Source organism: Leguminivora glycinivorella, chromosome 16, assembly GCF_023078275.1.
Source record: "Leguminivora glycinivorella isolate SPB_JAAS2020 chromosome 16, LegGlyc_1.1, whole genome shotgun sequence".
Taxonomy (NCBI): domain Eukaryota; kingdom Metazoa; phylum Arthropoda; class Insecta; order Lepidoptera; family Tortricidae; genus Leguminivora; species Leguminivora glycinivorella.
The window spans coordinates 3,280,925-3,300,614 of NC_062986.1; the positions used below are offsets into that span (position 1 = coordinate 3,280,925).

At 39.2% G+C, this 19,690-nt stretch overlaps 1 protein-coding gene across 1 annotated transcript; it reads left to right on the forward strand.

The window, feature by feature from the left end:
• The first annotated feature begins 2,910 nt into the window (after positions 1-2,910).
• On the forward strand, positions 2,911-17,464 carry LOC125234430 (translation elongation factor 2). Its single transcript, XM_048140665.1, has 15 exons — positions 2,911-3,053; positions 3,397-3,611; positions 3,989-4,182; positions 4,575-4,772; positions 7,152-7,287; positions 8,106-8,328; positions 9,361-9,507; positions 10,052-10,213; positions 10,595-10,759; positions 11,120-11,311; positions 11,582-11,761; positions 12,087-12,376; positions 12,753-12,855; positions 16,249-16,506; positions 17,079-17,464. Exons 1-15 carry the CDS (start codon positions 3,051-3,053, stop codon positions 17,145-17,147), a joined length of 2,535 nt encoding a protein of 844 aa, XP_047996622.1. The 5' UTR covers positions 2,911-3,050; the 3' UTR covers positions 17,148-17,464.
• Positions 17,465-19,690: the final 2,226 nt, after the last annotated feature.

Below are 19,690 nucleotides of genomic sequence, written 5' to 3' on the forward strand. Positions count from 1 at the left end.
ATCGGATCGGATAATATGAAAGCGCACTAAGGCGTAAGTCCTTACTAGCCAAATATTTACAAATATAATTGGAGTGATGAAATGTAGGTAATAACATTATAGATTATAAGATTTATAAGGTTATTTTCGTTCTAGATTTATATCCCTCACTCACTGTCATTCTGTATGTCGTATATTGCGATAAAAATTACTATATTGCGATAAAAATTACTAAAATATTATTAGCACGTACCGCGTAGGTAAACTGTCTAGTTATGAAATCGTACTTTGTATTTACAATGTATTCGTAAACCAAACACAATCCCGGACGCTTCCAGCGCTACAGCGCCCCCTATTGGCGAAGCTCCAGCACGCGCCATTAATTAGATCACTTGTCCTGCAGCTGCTGTGTTGCTAGGCTGAGTGGCTGACTCACACGCTCAAGCCCAAAATGCTGTTGGGGCTGCCGCGCAGGTTTAGTGCGTTTTCACATTATCCGATCCGATATCGGAGGTAGGACCGATATCTTATATGTAGAGGTATATTAAGGACGCCATATTTGATGTTTTCCTTTGAAATCCTTCCGATATCGGATCGGATAGTGTGAAAACGGACTTAGGATTGGGTACACAGTTCATCCATAAACCACAACAACTTTGTCATTTTTATTTTCACCGACAAATTTTTGATCCCGATAAACCTTCAAAATTTTACAGATGTATGTTACAATTTTTTTTTATACCACGTCGGTGGCAAACAGGTATACGGCCCGCCTGATGGAAAGCGGTCACCGTAACCTATGGACGCCCGCAACTCAAGGGGTGTCACGTGCGCGTTGCCGACCCATTAGAAACTTTCCTTCACATACTTAACAACAAAATACGAAATTAGTATCAAAACAAACTCACCGGAAACGTCATTTCTTCTTGGTTAATATATCGGCTGCAGGCAATTTGCCAATTTCATTCAAATCAGAAATTCACTTATTACACTTTTGTAGCGAGAAGTACACGTGTAACGGGGTTAGAGGAAGAAATCGTTAATTCAATTTAGAAAATAATATCATAACAGTTTTTTTTTATTCGTATAATAATGGCTTTCTACTACCAGGGCACTTTGCCAATGTCAAGTAAATTACAGAGATATATAAAACAGTATAAGTAGTTTTTTTGCGAACGAGGCCTTCGCGATGCACTGGAGGATAGCTGGAGCAGCAGTACAGAGCATGATGGCGGCCGGGACCACGAACTGCCGAGTGATGTCCGTAGAATTGGTTATTCGTATCTCCAAATGCGCAGGCTATTCACTGCATAATATCCTATCAAACTTATACATTAAACAGCAGAATGCAAAAATAAAAAAATATATCGGAGGACGATCCACCATGTTCCACGGGTCAAACGAAAGTCCTTCACTTCACTTCACTTCACTTTTTAGTCTATGGCTACCGCGCAGTTAAGCACAATTCTATCATAACAGTTATTTCCAAATTCCACTCCCAAACATCAAAAGTCAATCAAAAGTGACATCTGACATTTTTTTACTTTTTATTCTAGCTAAATCTTTACTTAGACGGTAGGTATCAGTAGGTAGGTAGTATACAAGGCTTGGTGTAGGATGAGATGATAGAATTTCTAATTATGTATGTACGAATATTTTTAGTAAAATAATACTCTTTGTGGTTGTTTCTTTCAGTTAATGAGCTGTTTTTATTTGATTTTTTGTAAATCATTATAACACTAAAACAGAAAGATAATGCTAATTTTGTTCCGATTTTTATTATAACTCAATAGATGGCGCAAATCTAAAAGTAACACAGACATAAAAATAATACGGATTGATAGTCATGCAAAATTATATACAGGATACAGGAAAAACTCTCTACCGCTTATGTTTATTACCTAAACATATGCCAAACCCCAAGGTCAACGCGTATGACCCTTGTAAAATTTCACATATCACGCCACATGCCACCGCATTTGCCCTTTACCCAGCCCAAAATCAACGCACCTAGGTATAATAAGTAGCACGAAACGCATTATGACATAATGACCTTTGTAATGGTCAATATCATACTAAAAAGATCGTAATTTTTCACCTTATTACAGCGGGCTAAAGTTTTAGTTTGAATACATTTGTTGAATGAGATATGAGTTTGCGAAAGTTAAGCGGTTTAGCCTCTGCCACCCTACAATCGCAGTTCTCGGAACTAGCGTGTCGCCACGGCCTCGTATGCCAAAATTTGTCTACAACCGGCATCCACTAAGTATTACATTATGATATAGGTACCTAAATAGTATGTATATAAATGGATAATATAACTGTCATTACCTATTTAAATAAAATATTTTGGAAACTGAAATGTCTTTACTTAATAACTTTAGAAACGTTGTGTGTTGTAATAAGCAAACACAGTCAAAACAATATTTTTGAGCCACTTAGCGCCATCTATTGACGACTAGTTGCCATAGACACAAGTTTTGACATCAACATTAGAGCCATCTAGTATTGAGTAGCAGTAACTTGCTTTTTTTTTTTTACTTATTTATACTCTTAAACTGACCATAGTACTAACTCCAGTCAGCTTTCAAACCAATACCTTTATTGCATGGCAGGTTTATTTACTTTATTTTATAGCAATTAATTATTATGTCTTTATTTTATTATGCATTATGTATTTCATTTATTTCGATTTAGATCAAAATCCACGATGATTTTAAAATGTCCAATATCTTCCTATACATACGAGTGTGAAACTGCTTTAGAACAATTCTCTTCTACTTTCCTTCTACTGGTCACTTTTTTTCAAATTGTCTATGAGTTACGATAAAAAGTTTTAATCTATTTTAAAACTTATTCATATGACATGAAGGCTCATTTGTTAAAGTCATTTGCTAAGCAAGAACCGGTATCTTTTATTACGTGGCAGCACTAGTCTGTTGTCTATGGTTCAACTTTGACTGACATCTAGGTGGACATATCCGGCCCACGAAAGGGCCTTTTTCAAGCGTACGCCATTGTTGGCGTATGGTAGTTTATTTTATTGAAAGTAAAATCTAAAACCATCCAAAATGGTGAGTATTTAACTTCATAATCGTGTTCAGAAAAGTGATACGGTGCATCTATATTAACGTTTCGCGAGTTTATTTTCGATATTTCTTTAAAAATGGAGAAATAAAACTTAGTTCTTCTCACAACCGTCTTTGTAGTTCGATGACGTATTTCACTGATATCATGTCGGTGGAAATGTCTAAGTGCCAGTGACTAAACTCTACAGAAGTTGAATAGTTGGACTATTAAAAGAAAATACCGAAGTTTTATTTATGTTGAAAATGAAACGTGCGTGTGACAGTGCATGCCCATCTGTGTTGTGTTCAAGACTTGGCGATATGTTGACGTGTTTTCTGGTTTGCGCAGGTGAATTTCACCGTAGACGAGATCCGCGGGATGATGGACAAGAAGCGGAACATCCGCAACATGTCCGTCATCGCTCACGTCGACCACGGCAAGTCGACGCTGACGGACTCGCTGGTATCAAAGGCCGGTATCATAGCCGGAGCTCGCGCCGGCGAGACTCGCTTCACCGACACCCGCAAGGATGAACAGGACAGATGCATCACCATCAAGTCTACGTGAGTTGCTTCATATGTCCGTATAACCTTTGTCAGTGACCATTATTATTACTTTGCGGGAGTCATCATCTTAAAGTCAACAAAAACTTGAAAGACCATGGCAGACAACGTTACTAACGTTATCCGCTATATGTAATTAGGTTTAAACCCACCACAAAATCAATACCATACCTGTCACTGCATTTGATAGTTGCATTTACGATGCATTGTGCAATCGTACGAAAACAAACAATATCCCTTGAAATGATGATTGTTCTTACCATTAAAAGCCGAATGTCATTGAAGATCTTCAGAACGGCCATCTGAACCTAAAAAGAATATGTAGAAATGTTGTTTTAAATTCTAACCTCAAAACTAACACATGTTACTTTCTCCAGCGCTATTTCCATGTTCTTCGAGCTCGAAGAGAAAGACATGGTGTTCATCACCAACCCCGACCAGGGTGAGAAGGGCGAGAAGGGATTCTTGATTAACTTGATTGACTCGCCCGGGCACGTTGACTTCTCGTCTGAAGTGACGGCCGCGCTCCGTGTCACCGATGGTGCTTTGGTCGTAGTCGACTGCGTATCTGGTGAGTGGCATGATAATCTACCTTTTTGTGGTTCTTTTTAGTGATGAGAAAGCACTTTGTCTCTGTTTCACCGTGTTGACTACAAATAATAGAAGTTTGTTTTAGGATCATTATCATGATAAAAAAAAAGAGGTCTGTGAAAAGCACTACATTGCTTCTTTATTAGAGTTATTTGCTCATCATAAGCTTGAAACAATTTCCCAATTGTAATTAATACTTGAAAACTATCTTTATTCAGTTACGAGAAAAATTACTTGAAAATGATGATTGTTCTTACCATTAAAAACAGAATTTCCATTGAAGATCTTTAGAACGGCCATCTGATCATAAAAAAAATCTTAACTAAAGATACTATCTCAACGCATCTGTATTGAACCTGATCTATCCTGCAGGTGTGTGTGTACAGACCGAGACTGTGCTCCGCCAGGCCATCGCCGAGCGCATCAAGCCCATCCTGTTCATGAACAAGATGGACCGCGCCCTGCTGGAGCTGCAGCTGGAGTCTGAGGAGCTGTACCAGACTTTCCAGCGTATTGTGGAGAACGTGAACGTTATCATCGCCACCTACAACGACGATGGTGGTCCCATGGGTAAGTAATCTGTGTTGACTTTAAAATAATAAATAAAACTTTTTTAGATTTGGTCCTGTGAAATGATTGTTTAGACGACCCTGAAAGTAGGATCTTGAATGTGAGGAACTTTAATGCCTCATTTTACTTACATACTTTACAAAAATCATAATTCGGCAGCTTAGGTTAGTTAGTTTTCTTACAAAATTCTTTGTCAAATTTCACCATCAAGATTTGTCTTTATTATAAGTGAGTGCATAGCATATACGTCATAGCTTAGCCTATTGTACTGAATGGTTATCAACATCTGTTGGTGACTCATTCATGTGCAAAATATTACATAACTTTTAAACATTTAGAAACAGAAGTGCAATAAAAATCTTGGGAAACCTAAATATGTTTAACATGGAACTTTAGGACATAAGTCTACAAGATTATGAGTCACATCATTTCTTTAATTACATCCATTTTTATGAATTTTTAAATGCATATTTTTTATGAACATGATTACTTGCAACTGTTTATCTGTCCTACAAATATCAGCGGACACGTTTTTGTAGGCGGCTTTCTTTCTTATCAAGTTGCTAGCGAATCGCGCGAGTGATAACGCTAAGGTCGCGACAATGACTTGTAGTTACAAATTAACATGTAACAAGTTATTTAACTTGCACACATAGCTGTCCCTCACTTTTGTATGAAAAAAGTGTCTCTTCCACTGGGTCACATATTGTTTTAATTAAAAATGAATCGTTTTTAAATTTTTCCCTAATTGGTATACGTGAAATAAGGATCTTTATTCACGATGGTAAGGTTAAAAATCACAAAAGTAGACCTAATAATAAGTAAGGGTAATTCTTGCAAAAAGCAAGAAAAAGTTAATTCACCCAAATACGTATATGTCTTTCTTATTTAGAACATGCAACCATAAACTTATAAATCTTATAATACTACAATTCACAATGGTAAATTTTATCAAATTCACCTATTATCCCAATGCTCGACTGAATTTGCCATGAGCGCTATGGATTCTTCCATAATTGGTCCATTACTAAAGAAAATACCCAGGGAAGAGTAAACTGTAAAACAAAAATGTTAGCTTGTGTAGATCTGGTTTACTTTCTAAGAGACCGACCCCACTTAGGCGTCACGTGTCTTGCGGCGCGCAACGGACGTCTCCGCCACGCCGCCTGAATGTAATTCATAAAACGTCTCCTCAGTACATTTTGTATAGGAAGGACGTAAGACGCGCCCCAGGCGGCGTGGCGGCGGCGTCTGTTCCGCGCCGCGAGACACGCGACGCCTAAGTGGGGTAGGTCCCTAATATATCTCTACATCACGGCTACTATGCTGGGCCCTGGCTACTCAGATTGATGCTCTGAGAAAGTTCAAACTCAAAATTGTTGAATAATCTTTTATTTCTACTTGTTAAGGCTTATAGCATTTAAGTACTATGGTACCAACCGTGTGGTGTCGGGTGAGAATAACACCACCCCTTTCTTCCTGTGGATGTCGTAAGAGGCGACTAATGGATTAGGGCCAAAGTATTTCGTATGGGAGATTAAGCCCCGAGACGATGACATCGAGTCTCCAAAAAGAAGGAAAACTAATATAAAACCCGGATCTGGAGCCACCGTTTAGGCGCAAGCCAGGCACCTGCGGCCAAACCGATGCCACACGTATTGACTCGTTATTCCTGTGGAACATGTCGGGGAGGAGAGAGAGGGTGGTACGGGTGCTGGGCAAGCCCGTATTGCCATAAAGTCGGTTGTCCCAGGCGCAGCAGCATCCGCGTAGAGGGCACTTCGCCCACCTGCCGTGCAAGGGGTTTTTTTTAAACGCATGAGGCGTCACGAGCAGGCCTCTAACCCCCGCCCATCTGGGGGAACATACACCTGCCATGTGTGCGGACGAAGGATCCTCTCTCGAATTGGGCTATACAGCCACGAACGTAAGTGTCGCAAGGATGCTGCTTGAATCATCTGTTATAGATGCAAAGGCCTATTATTATTATGGTTGAGGTTAGGGAAGATGAGCAATCTTCTGAATTCTTATTTACAATCTGAGCATTTCTTTTTTTTTTGCCAATAAAAAAATTTTGATTGTTTTAGGGAATTTTAGGTCAATTGTACTCAGAATCACGAGTACTTTCAATTTCACTGGGAGACAAAAAGTGTCCCAGAATTTCCATACATTTTTGTTACCTTCCTCTTGTTATCCCATACAACATGTACGGAAAATGGTAACAAAATAAGAAAAAATCGTATGGGACAATTTTTTTAACTACTAGGATTGAAAAAGCTAGTAATTCTGAGTAGAAACAGCATATTTTTTTTCAAAAATATCACACTTCATAAAAGTGGCAAAAAAAAAGAAATGCTCATCTTATTTATTTGCTCACAGGTGAGGTCCGTGTGGACCCCAGCAAGGGTTCTGTCGGCTTCGGCTCCGGTCTCCACGGCTGGGCCTTCACCCTCAAGCAGTTCGCCGAGATGTACGCCGACAAGTTCAAGATCGACCTTGTCAAGCTCATGAACAGGTAATAAACAAAAACATTCTACTGCAGTAATTTAAAGTCATAATTAGTAGTCTTAGTGCTTTCTGATTACAGCAGCCTTCGGATTAAAATGGGTCTGGATTAAAGAGGACCTGCCGTATAATAAATAAATGAAATAGCCTTTATTTCAGACGTTTTGTTACATTTCATTTTGTTGTTGACATACATGTATATATTTTCTAATTTTGGTCTGTATGCCTTTTGCAGGCAAAGGCCTCCCCTAACTCTTTCCATTTGTCCCTGTCCTTTGTTATTGTAGTCCAGAGACCAAAGAGGACCTGCCGTACATCATTTAATTTAAATTGACGCTAAGATTTGAAAGATGTCAACTTGCAGATTAAAGTAGGTAGACTTACATTTCGTCCTGTTGATACTGGGTAAAGATTTATATTCTATATACCAGCGGCAAAAAGGACGAACATTATCAATTTGTCCCGTTGATACTGGGTAAAGACTGTTCTATACACCGGCGGCAGAAAAGGACGAACATTTGAATTACATCTAAAAATAAAAATGTACTGAATATGAAACAAGAGTAGTGTTATCTAGTGTGCTGAATAGTAATAGGCAAGAGCCTGGGCAAGTTTTGAAACAAAAAAAAATAAGTTGCCACGTGCAAAACGTTTCACACGGACGGTGGCGGCGTATTATCTTCTCTGTTTTACCTGGCTGTATGTCAGATTCCGCAATAAACTTAAAACTAAACTTATTTTTTCAATAATGTATAAGTACTTTACCATTATGGGCCATTTGTTGCCTTGAATGATAAATTAAATAAATTAAACCTAACCTATCCTCAGACTGTGGGGTGAGAACTTCTTCAACGCCAAGACCAAGAAGTGGGCCAAGCAGAGGGACGCCGAGAACAAGCGCTCGTTCTGCATGTACGTGCTCGACCCCATCTACAAGGTGTTCGATGCCATCATGAACTTCAAGAAGGAAGAGATCGACTCCCTGCTCAAGAAGATCGGAGTCACCATCAAGCACGAGGATGCTGATAAGGACGGCAAGGCCCTCCTCAAGGTAAATATTTTCTACCTTTACCAAATTCTGTCCAATATTAATGTTAAGTATGTAACACCATTATTTTAAAAGTTCTGTAAGTGGTAAGAAAAATAATCATTGGACCGTTGTAATTATTAATATGGCTATGAAAAAACTAGCTCTTTTAGATTATATTCAATTGATTCGGATTCGTAGTATTCACACTAGGCAAGAGTGTTACGTAAGCGACATTCTAGTTAAATGACTACCAGAGTCCATTTTTATGAAACTAAAACCAATAAAGCTTGACACGCGGCACAAATGAGAGTCATGCGCTCCGTAGTAACAAATTTAGTTACCGTCTTGTCACCCCCAAACACAAACTGTCTAAGTCAGAGCGCTCGCCTTACATTATGGGGCCGTCCGTTTATAACAGACTACCCGCAGCGGTCAGAGATGCAGCCTCCACTGGTATATTTAAATGTAGACTGCGAATGTGGTTACTAACCTTGTCCTTGTACAGCATCGAGGAGTTTTTTAACCTACCCTATACATAAATTTATATAAATAATGTGACAATAAGTTATTACCTATTTATTTTTGTAAGGTTACTATTGTACCTGCTTATGATTATTGTAATGTGTATTTAAATGACCTGTAACTTTGCCGTTATTAATAAAGTTCTGTATCTGTATCTGTGACTTAAATTTGCTACATAATCACTTTGACTAGTCAGACTGTCTGACAATAAGCAGGTATTGGAATTTTACTATAGATTTTTGTAATGGTTCCAAAATCCAGTCCCAAGTGTTGCCGGTTACTTACAATAGGTTTCTGGGTGTCAACGAGGACTTACAGCATTAGTCTTTCCGGAATTGGTTGTAAACTTTGTAGCTTATGACCCCATAAATGGAAGATACATTTTGCAAAAATACATTCGAGTTTAAATACTAAGTTAATCTTTCCTAGACATGGACCTATTAGTTTACAAATTCCCTCACCAGATGTTTTAGAAAGTTCAAATCTCTACTGTTACTGTAAAAATATTAAAATTGTAATTGTTTTGTACAGGTTGTGATGAGGTCGTGGCTGCCCGCCGGAGAGGCTCTGCTTCAGATGATCGCCATCCATCTGCCGTCGCCCGTCGTGGCCCAGAAGTACCGTATGGAGATGTTGTACGAGGGACCCCATGACGATGAGGCCGCCATCGGTATCAAGGTAAACATTTTTTATACATTTACCTGTGTAGGATTTTTAGTCTTAGGCCGATAGTCCACTATCATATGTTTATCATAGAAATATGATCATATATGGTCCTTTTTCTTCACGTTGGGGAAAAAGGGAGGTATAAAGACCTATGATCATATTTCTATGATAAACATATGATAGTGGACTATCGGCCTTAAACATCTTAAGCCTAAGCCAAGTCTTACAATAAGTATTAGCCACCCCTTCCTCAGCACCCACCTTAGGCCTGAGCCTATTGGGCGTGAGCAAATCTGCCACTGGGATTTGCAATCTTTGAGTGGTAAATATCAGTACATTTGGACTTTAAAGAAAATCAGTCCCAAGTGTTGCCAGTTACTTAAGTAAGTTTCTGGGTGTCAAAGTGGACTTAAATTATTTTTCTTTCCGGAATTGGTTGTAAACTCTATAGCTTATGACCCCATTAATGGAAGAAACACTGCAATTCATTTTAGAATGAGATTATCCCGAAAATCAGTCTAATAGATGAACTAATGTTATCATTTTTGGTTTCCAGATGTGCGACCCCGAGGCTCCCCTCATGATGTACGTGTCGAAGATGGTGCCGACCTCCGACAAGGGTCGTTTCTACGCCTTCGGACGCGTGTTCTCCGGCAAGGTCATCACCGGACAGAAGGCCCGCATCATGGGCCCCAACTACCAGCCCGGCAAGAAAGAGGTAAGCAAACTAGCCATTCAAAATGGCGGCCACATCCGCCATCTTGTTTTTAAACGGTGCCCGGCGGCAGTGCCGCGCTGTAGCGCTCTGCTCGCTCCGGCGGCAGCGCGCCGGGACAGCGCGGCTGTGCCGGGCGCAGAGTATGCTTGCCTGCCTGCAACGCTGCACACGGACCTCTATCCTTATGTCCCGGGACTGCTAGCTTCCGGGCAGGCAATACATTCCTATTTATATATATTTTTTTTTATTTTTTCATCAACAACTACAGGGAGATGGAGTGTTCTGCCTTGTACAAACAACAAAGATTCTTTAGAAGCGCAATTGTACATTATTGTCTATGATCTATGTTTGAAGTACTAATTCAATATTCTCTTCATACAGGATCTGTATGAGAAGACCATCCAGCGTACCATCCTCATGATGGGTCGCTACGTGGAGGCCATCGAGGATGTGCCCTCTGGAAACATCTGCGGTCTGGTCGGTGTCGACCAGTTCTTGGTCAAGACTGGTACCATCACCACCTTCAAGAACGCCCACAACATGAAGGTAATTATTATTAATTCTTTATGAAGATTATTTCAGAAGTTGTGGATGTTTTGCCAGTAAACATAGAGCAGAGCATGTATGACAATACTCAATATTTGGCGTCTTTTACTTACCATGACATGCTCCTAACACTAGTTCTTGAATGTGTACTCAATACTCATACTTCAGAAACAGTCTTTTCGCACACTTCGTAAAGATAAGCGTCTATAGACCCGTCTTCGACACATCGCATTTGTGAGACGATTACATACGTGCGTCCCGCAGCGCAGCGTATATATGTACTAGACATGTGAGGGCTGGGTTCCTCTGTTTTCCTTCTAATATGGCTTAAGATTTGATCGGAATGTGTTATTTCCCCAGGTGATGAAGTTCAGCGTGTCGCCCGTCGTGCGCGTGGCCGTGGAGCCCAAGAACCCCGCCGACCTGCCCAAGCTGGTGGAGGGGCTCAAGCGCCTGGCCAAGTCCGACCCCATGGTGCAGTGCATCAACGAGGAGTCCGGCGAGCACATCGTGGCTGGCGCTGGAGAGCTGCATCTTGAGATCTGTCTCAAGGTAACTACACTATCTTTAATATTTTGGATCTCACAAAATATATGAAACTGTCCATAACATTTATTTTTAAAATAAATTGGGGATATCCTAAAGAAACGCCGTTCTTTTTATCAAGAGTTAAAATTAAGCTGTAAATTTTTGGGACCCCATTTGTTACAAGACTGGAGGAGGAAGAAAGTTCCATAATTGAGTATCTGTTATGTAATAACTCAATTTTGTCAGTAAAACCCTGAAACGATTAAGTTTTTAACCCTTGTATTTGTTATGCAGGATCTCGAGGAGGACCACGCCTGCATTCCCATCAAGAAGTCCGACCCCGTGGTGTCGTACCGCGAGACTGTGGCCGAGGAGTCCGACCAGATGTGTCTGTCCAAGTCGCCCAACAAGCACAACCGTCTCTTCATGAAGGCCCAGCCCATGCCTGATGGTTTGGCTGAGGATATTGATGAGGTAATCGACTTGTTTCTTTTATCTTTACCTCTGTACTTACTCATTACGTGGATCGACACTGAGTGAGATGCCTCGCTAGGATATCGCAGCCCGCAATCAATTGTTCAAAATAGTTCTGCTCTGCACAATTGCACATTTTTATTACCGTGAACGATTTTTTTTTCAATCCCTATCCAAAAGAAAATGCGAAAATTGAATCACGCGCCACGGCAATAAACACAACAGCATAGACGTTTAGCGGGTCTGTGTGGAGTGATAGACCCGGCTATTGAATATAAAAATCTTTCATTTCACCATAATTTATGTTGTCTTTCGTCACATCCAGGGTCGCGTAAACCCCCGCGACGACTTCAAGACTCGCGCGCGTTACCTGTCCGACAAGTACGAGTACGACGTGACGGAGGCGCGTAAGATCTGGTGCTTCGGGCCCGAGGGCACCGGCCCCAACCTCATGGTGGACTGCTCCAAGGGAGTGCAGTACCTCAACGAGATCAAGGACTCCGTCGTGGCCGGCTTCCAGTGGGCCGCCAAGGAGGGCGTCATGGCCGAGGAGAACCTGCGCGGCGTGCGCTTCAACATCTACGACGTCACGCTGCACACCGACGCCATCCACAGGTGCCTATAGCTTTCCACCTTAGTCAAATGTTCCATGTTCTGTCGCACTAGTAACAAAGTTTTCCTTAAAAAATAACGACGCCTTTTTTTTTGTCTGCCTGTTTTAATTTTAAACTTATTTTGTTAACAAATCAAATCAAAAATGAGTGAACTTTGTTGCTTGTTAAACAGAAAAGGTTGAGAGTTTGTTGTATATTCAAATATTTCAAGTCAATTTAAATCAAACTAACTGAGGAATCCTGTTCTGGAAACAATCCTTTCTCTTGCCATTCCATTCCATTGAAAATACTCTTCTGTTCTTCTTTTATTCTTATGGGTATTTGCTGTTTGTGATTTTATTATTTCAAATGTATTGAAATGTTATATTGTCCTGCAGAGGTGGCGGTCAAATCATTCCAACGACGAGAAGATGCCTGTACGCCTGCCTGCTGACCGCGCAGCCGCGTCTCATGGAGCCCGTCTACCTGTGCGAGATTCAGGTCAGTCCCGTCTGACCCAACAAATACATGAACCAATCTCAATTCTGCTTTTTCAGGCAGTAATTTTCTCAAAAATTCCAAATATATTCCAATTAATCCAACTTTCAAGACAAGTTTCCCAAATCTATTGAACCTTATACCTGTATGCTAAAGATGTAATTTTATTAATGCCCTGTAGGCTGGTGTTTCGGGTGTCCATGGGCGGCGGTGATCGCTTACCATCAGGCGACCTGTCTGCTCGTTTGCCTCCTATCCCATAAAAAAAAAAAAGGCATTGATAAAATTTATGTCTGGAAAAAGAGTTATGTTGCACTGAAATGTGTTCATAGTTTAGATTGGTTGACCAAAAACATATGAAAAGCAAAAAGGAAATAAAAAATATAAAAATACACAAGAGGTTTCTGGACCTATGCTTTTGCGTTTCATGTGTTTCCTGACTTGCAGTCTCCTGCATGTACCCACGTTTATCCTGAGCGGGGCTAGCATGTCTGATAGCATCGCCTTTCCGAAACGTGGCAGAGCAACAGTTCTTTGTTTTGGCATTGTCACCCGACATATACTTTGCCGGAATAGGGGGACTAACAAATTTTCAAATTTTAACACAAATTATTGGCACAGAGTATTAAATTGCAAAGAGGAGGCAAAAATATGTACCCTACCTGCACGGTGTGACCCTTCGTAGATTTTTTTGTAGTCGCTAAGAGCGTGTCAGTCCTGAAGAATGCAATCCATTCACGCCTCTTCATTCTCTGCATTGGCTGATTTAAATGAGCGGTTAAGAAGCCAACGAACATTCCGAACACGCTTATATCGTTTTCCCCTCACTAGCTCGGAAACACGTGTTTTGTCCTTCAATACCACCGGGTAAAAACGCATTTTATCCACTAGTGGGTAAAGTAATTTGACCTTGAATAAAGTCAAATTAACTGCTTTAAAATTTATAAAAGTAGGTGAATCTAATAATAAAGATGATTTACCACCTGTGGAACTACTGTAAGCAGTGATAACCGCAATTTTTGCGTTGTAGTTTCCTCGATATAGTGAGGGGAAAAGTTTTGTGTTACACTCGGGTGCAAATGTATTTTACTTCTCGTGTGTTAAAAAACTCGCAAGTTCAGGATTCTATTCTCGAACCACTCGCTTCGCTCGTGGTTCAACTATAGAATCCTTTCACTTGCTCGTTTTTCAATTCCACACTCGGCGTTAAAATACAACTTTGCCCCCTTGTATAACAAATAACTATTAAAGTGCTCTGTCGAATAGAACCTCCATTATGGCAATTAGTATATTTTGTAATTACTCATCATACTTCATCAGATCTTTCGACCCAAGTACCACAGTGAAATTAATAATAAAGTTTCAATATGTGCCAGTATTTGAGTTATGTCGATTACTGGTGTGTAGTATGCACAGCGGGGAATACTTTAAGCACGTTTATTAAGGCTGCTTTAAAAAATAACGTCAAAATAATGTAAAATTGATAGTTTTAGTCGGTGAAATACTACACTTTCCGTTATCCAATACATTTATTTAATTCAAATTTCCGTTAGAGCATCTTATTATCTTGATTTTTATAAGACTGGATTTTTGAAAACCAAGTCACGAAATTAATTATGAATTTTTCTCTAAAGCACGTTTAGAAAAACTCACGTATAGAGCTGAATTAGTCGATCTTATTTGTAAAATTTGGACAATTTTGATTACTAAAACAGGTAAATTTATAATTCGTATACCCTGTACTACAAACTTCTCAGACTACATTTTTATTATAAGGTTTTAAAAAAGAGGCTAGACGAAATCAATTTTTTTCAGATATTACCTAAAATTAAGTGACAATTTCTTTGAAAATCTACATCACATCGAAATAATTTTTGTATTTAATGAATCTGCAACGTTTACTTAAATCGCTGTTATGCCTTAGTGATTATAAATTGCTATTATTTATTTTGGCAATTTTTTGAAAACGACCCTTCACCAGTACAATTATTACCACTTTTGGACATTTTCTCATATTTTGTTAGACCAAGTAGAAAAAGTCCTATAATGTGATATATATTTGTAAACTACTCGCAAAGCCCTTTAATTTGATACCACACACGGTACGATCGAGCGCTCGGTTGCGATTTCAATGTTTTTCACACGAAAGCCCTCATAACCTCCTAAGGCCCAAGGTCCTTCCTATAGTAATAATTAAGTTTGTCATTCAGGCCCAGCTTCTTCAACGACTATATAGTCATAGCGTACCACGGTCCTACCAGTAGGACTTATTATAAAAGCCGACATTTTGATTTCAAATTTCGCGCCAATCTAAACTGACGTATCCGATTTTCTAGAGGGGTGTTTAAGGTTGAATGTGAACACACTCATAAGCATGAAAAATAAAAACAAAGTGTGAAACTGACAAGTTACAGACGGCGACATGGGTATTCCGTGAAGGAGAGGTTAGTAAATCCAATTTTATTCATGTAATTTTGAGTACTTTCTTACTAATTTGTAAATAATCTTCTTTTTTATTAGTTATTTTACGAAGTTAAGTAATAATTTCATTGATTTTGCTTATATTTTACGAAATACGGGATGAAAAATATTAAGTCCTATGAGTAGTACCTCGGTTTTATACAACTACATAATTTAATAATAATGTTTGTGGTGGTTGCAAAAACTGACACATATTGCTTTTATTGTTGTAGGATTAAATGACAAAGAAACATAATTCGCTCTTAGGGAATCAGAAATAGAAACTGAAGATGAAAAAACAGACTTTTGCCACATAAAACTTATAGAAACAAATTTTGTTCAAACCAGATCCCGGTATGCTTCCTCTAGTTCCTATGTCGATATTTCTCTGTCAGAACTAATTCCAAAGCCTATCCACGGCAGGACCCGATATTTCACCTTGCAGCTTCTGCAGAAGGACGTCGTGGAGCGCCTACAAGAGGATGATCTCACGCTCGCAGTGGAATAACATTCGTCGAAGAAGAGCGTAAAATCTTAATTTTTAAGTGATTTAAAAGTGATTGGTGCATTGTATTATTTTAATAAGACTATTATTTTATCTCATTCTTTCTATAAAACTAAAAAATAAACAAATCTTAAGTGAGTTTTTTCATTTCGTAATATAAATAACGTTTCTTTATAAGCCCATGGACCTTCCTGTAGGACTTTTTTAAATTAAAATCAAATTATCCTAAAAGGCATCGTAAACTGATAATAAATATGCCCCAAAGCTGTTGGTGGCATACAAGTACAATAACATTTAAAAAATGTATTCCTAATGTTTGGGCCTGAACGAGTATAAAACAATAGTACTACTGGTAGGACCGTGGTTCGCAATGACTAGTAGCCGAATTTCGCCTTGGGCCTTAGGAGGTTAAAACAATCGTTGTTATACAGTGCCCCGAGGTGGCCGTGGGCGGCATCTACGGCGTGCTGAACCGCCGGCGCGGGCACGTGTTCGAGGAGTCGCAGGTGGCCGGCACGCCCATGTTCGTGGTGAAGGCGTACCTGCCCGTCAACGAGTCCTTCGGCTTCACGGCCGACCTGCGCTCCAACACCGGCGGCCAGGCCTTCCCGCAGTGCGTGTTCGACCACTGGCAGGTGCTGCCCGGCGACCCCTGCGAGCCCGGCAGCAAGCCCTACGTCGTCGTCCAGGTGAGACTACATCCCATAATTAGATTTTGCCAAAGGATTTAGATTTGCTCTCCCTGCTATACGATCAAAGTTTCACTCTCATTTTAACACGATAAATTAATAAAGAAAAATGGGACGCCACACTCCTACTTGGCCCAGTGGGAAAGATAATTATGTGTGATATAAATCATGACTGGTCTTTTTATACTTCGCGAATTTTTCTGTTTATCTAAGGCCGCAGTAATTTAGTGGTAGTATGTGTTACTATACATTTTAATGCAATTGGAAGAGAAAAACAATGTCAAAAACTAACGCGAAACTTCGATTGTATGGCGATAATTTATTAAGTTCAAATTGTGCCCGGCAAAAGTGCCGCGCTGTAGCGCTCTGCTCGCTCCGGCGGCAGCGCGCCGTGACAGCGCGGCTAGGCTGGGCGCAGAGTATGCTTGCCTGCCTGCAACGCTGCACACGGACCTCTATCCTTATGTCCCGGGACTGCTAGCTTCCGGGCAGGCAATACAATTATTTAAAGTATTATTTATGATAATGGGATGTTCTGTGATATTTGTATTTATGCGTAATTATTTCCGCAGGACACGAGGAAACGAAAGGGGCTGAAGGAAGGTCTCCCAGATGTAAATCAATACTTGGACAAACTGTAAACGTCGTAGCTAAATACAATCTGTACTGTAATATATGTAACGAAACCAGCGCGCGTACATACACCACATTATACAATACTGTTTTATTACGTTTACAATTTTTATTCACCCCAGTTCTTCTTGTTTGCGCCTGTTTAAGTTTGTAAGTGTCGTACGTTCAATAAAATATTGCTGGTCGATATACGCATTGTTAATATACCGATATGGAGAGAGTGATACTAGATTAATGTTGTATCACATGATAGATGGGAACCTGATTTTTTCCTTTATTATACTGTAATGTAATTAATTTTTAAATTATAATTTTTCTATTGTAATGGCAGTTTCATTTGAAACAAGTTAGGGTTTAGGCTCTTGAGACATGAAAATGGTAAGTTGAAATTTACACTACTTTTGTTGTTTAATTTGATATATTCTTTGTCTATAAAAATGTGTTTTCTTTTTCAGGTCAGTGTACTTGACTTCACATCTGTTTAGGTTAGTATTTGAGTATCATTTTAGTGTTAAAGTATTCACTATTTTATGATGATCCTTCACAGACCTGTTCTGAATATTTTTGAGGAAAAAAATTATTAATTTCTGAACAACTTTTGAAAATACACTTTTCTTTAAAGGAGTTGTGCATATTTTAATGGTTTTGTTTTAATTCTTGTTCACAGGTATCATCACTTGTTCATCCCTGGATGCTTGCTGATGCATCAGGTAAGGATCTTCATTCAGGCAATGAATTAAGTGTACACATTGCTTTATCTGCTCACAATGACTTGTTTATCCGCTACTTGTTAATGATGATCCTTCACAGACCTGTTCTGAATATTTTTGAGGAAAATCTAATTTATATCTGATTTACATTAAATACATTTTATTTTACCGAAACATTTTTGGACGTATGAATAATGTTTACTTTTTTTTTTTTACAGATTATTGTATCCCCACGGCACGACGAATCTTTGTCTTTGATGCATTAAATTAGGTAAATATCTTCGTATTAACAAAAAATATTTATTTTTACTTGATCATTTCCAATTATATAATGTGGATAAAATTCCTTAATTTCTGAACGATTATGATGATAAAATTTCCCCTGATGCCACCATGACGGTTTTTACAAGCTCAACAGGACTGACGTACCAAAAAATATGAATATTGACATTTTCTGAGAATATGAATTGTTAACATTCGTTTTGTATTTTTTCAGGCGTTGACATGACAGAGTAAAATTACTGGATCAGTTTCTCTACAGAAAAATAATGTAAGTTTTAATATTATGTTATGCAATTAAAGCCCCCTGTACGACTGTATGTCCGAATGTTACTATACAAGTACGGAAAAGAGGAAGTTCCTGTTCACATGTGCTCGTGTCGTGCATATGCTCTTTGAAGTTTCTTCTTTCGACTTAGGCACATAAAGTAGCAACATAATAATATATAGTGAAAACTTTATTTTTCTGAATGATTATGATGATAACATTTCCCCTGATGCCACCATGACGGTTTTTACAAGCTCAACAGGACTGATGTACCGAAACATACTGAAAATGTAATTTTAGGAGCCTACGAATCTCTAACATTCGATTTGTATCTTTATAGGTGTTGACTGACTACTATCACTGCATCACTGTCTCCACGACAAAAATAATGTAAGTATTAATATACTCTTTCGAAATATTTATATTACCTTCTGATACATTCAGGATTGTCAGAAACAACCAAACATATCGAGTGTCCCAAATCTGCAAGATTAAGTTACATACTAAGGACTGGTTATGCAATACGCCAGCCCCATTTCTTGGAAATTGTTTTTGGGTTATGGAACGGAAGTTATCTACATGTAAAACATTCCGGACCGGAAACACCTAGGTTACAAATTATTGGGCATCGTTTAATAATTATGATGATATAATAGGCACTCAAGACGGGCAAGGTTACTTTGTTACCTCACTTAACAAAATTATTTAACTCCGTTCTTTACACTGGCAAGGTCCCTTCCAAGTTTTGTCATTCTGATATAGTACTTCTGCACAAAAAAGGAGATAAATGCGATATAAATAACTATCGTCCAATTAGCCTAACATCCCATTTGTATAAATTATTTATTAAAATAATTGAAAATAGAATTGCTCCATTGCTGGACAAACATCAGCCACCCGAACAAGCCGGATTTCGACCTAGCTTCTCAACCACTGACCATCTACACACCCTTAATCAAATAATAGAAAAGTCCAACGAGTTCAATGTCCCCCTATACCTTGCTTTTGTTGACTACAGCAAAGCTTTCGACAGCGTGAAACACTCCTCCATATTCTCCGCCATGCAGAATCAAGGTATACACCCGGCATATATTGAACTCGTTGGAACTATCTACAGTAATAGCACCGCTAGCATTAAATTGCACGCACCCGGTCCCGTATTTAGCATAGAGAAAGGCGTCAAACAGGGCGATCCGCTATCTCCGAAATTGTTCACCAGTTGTCTCCAAGAGATATTTCAGAAGCTGGCGGTCTCATGGGAGACTATGGGCATAGAAGTCGACGGCAAGAGGCT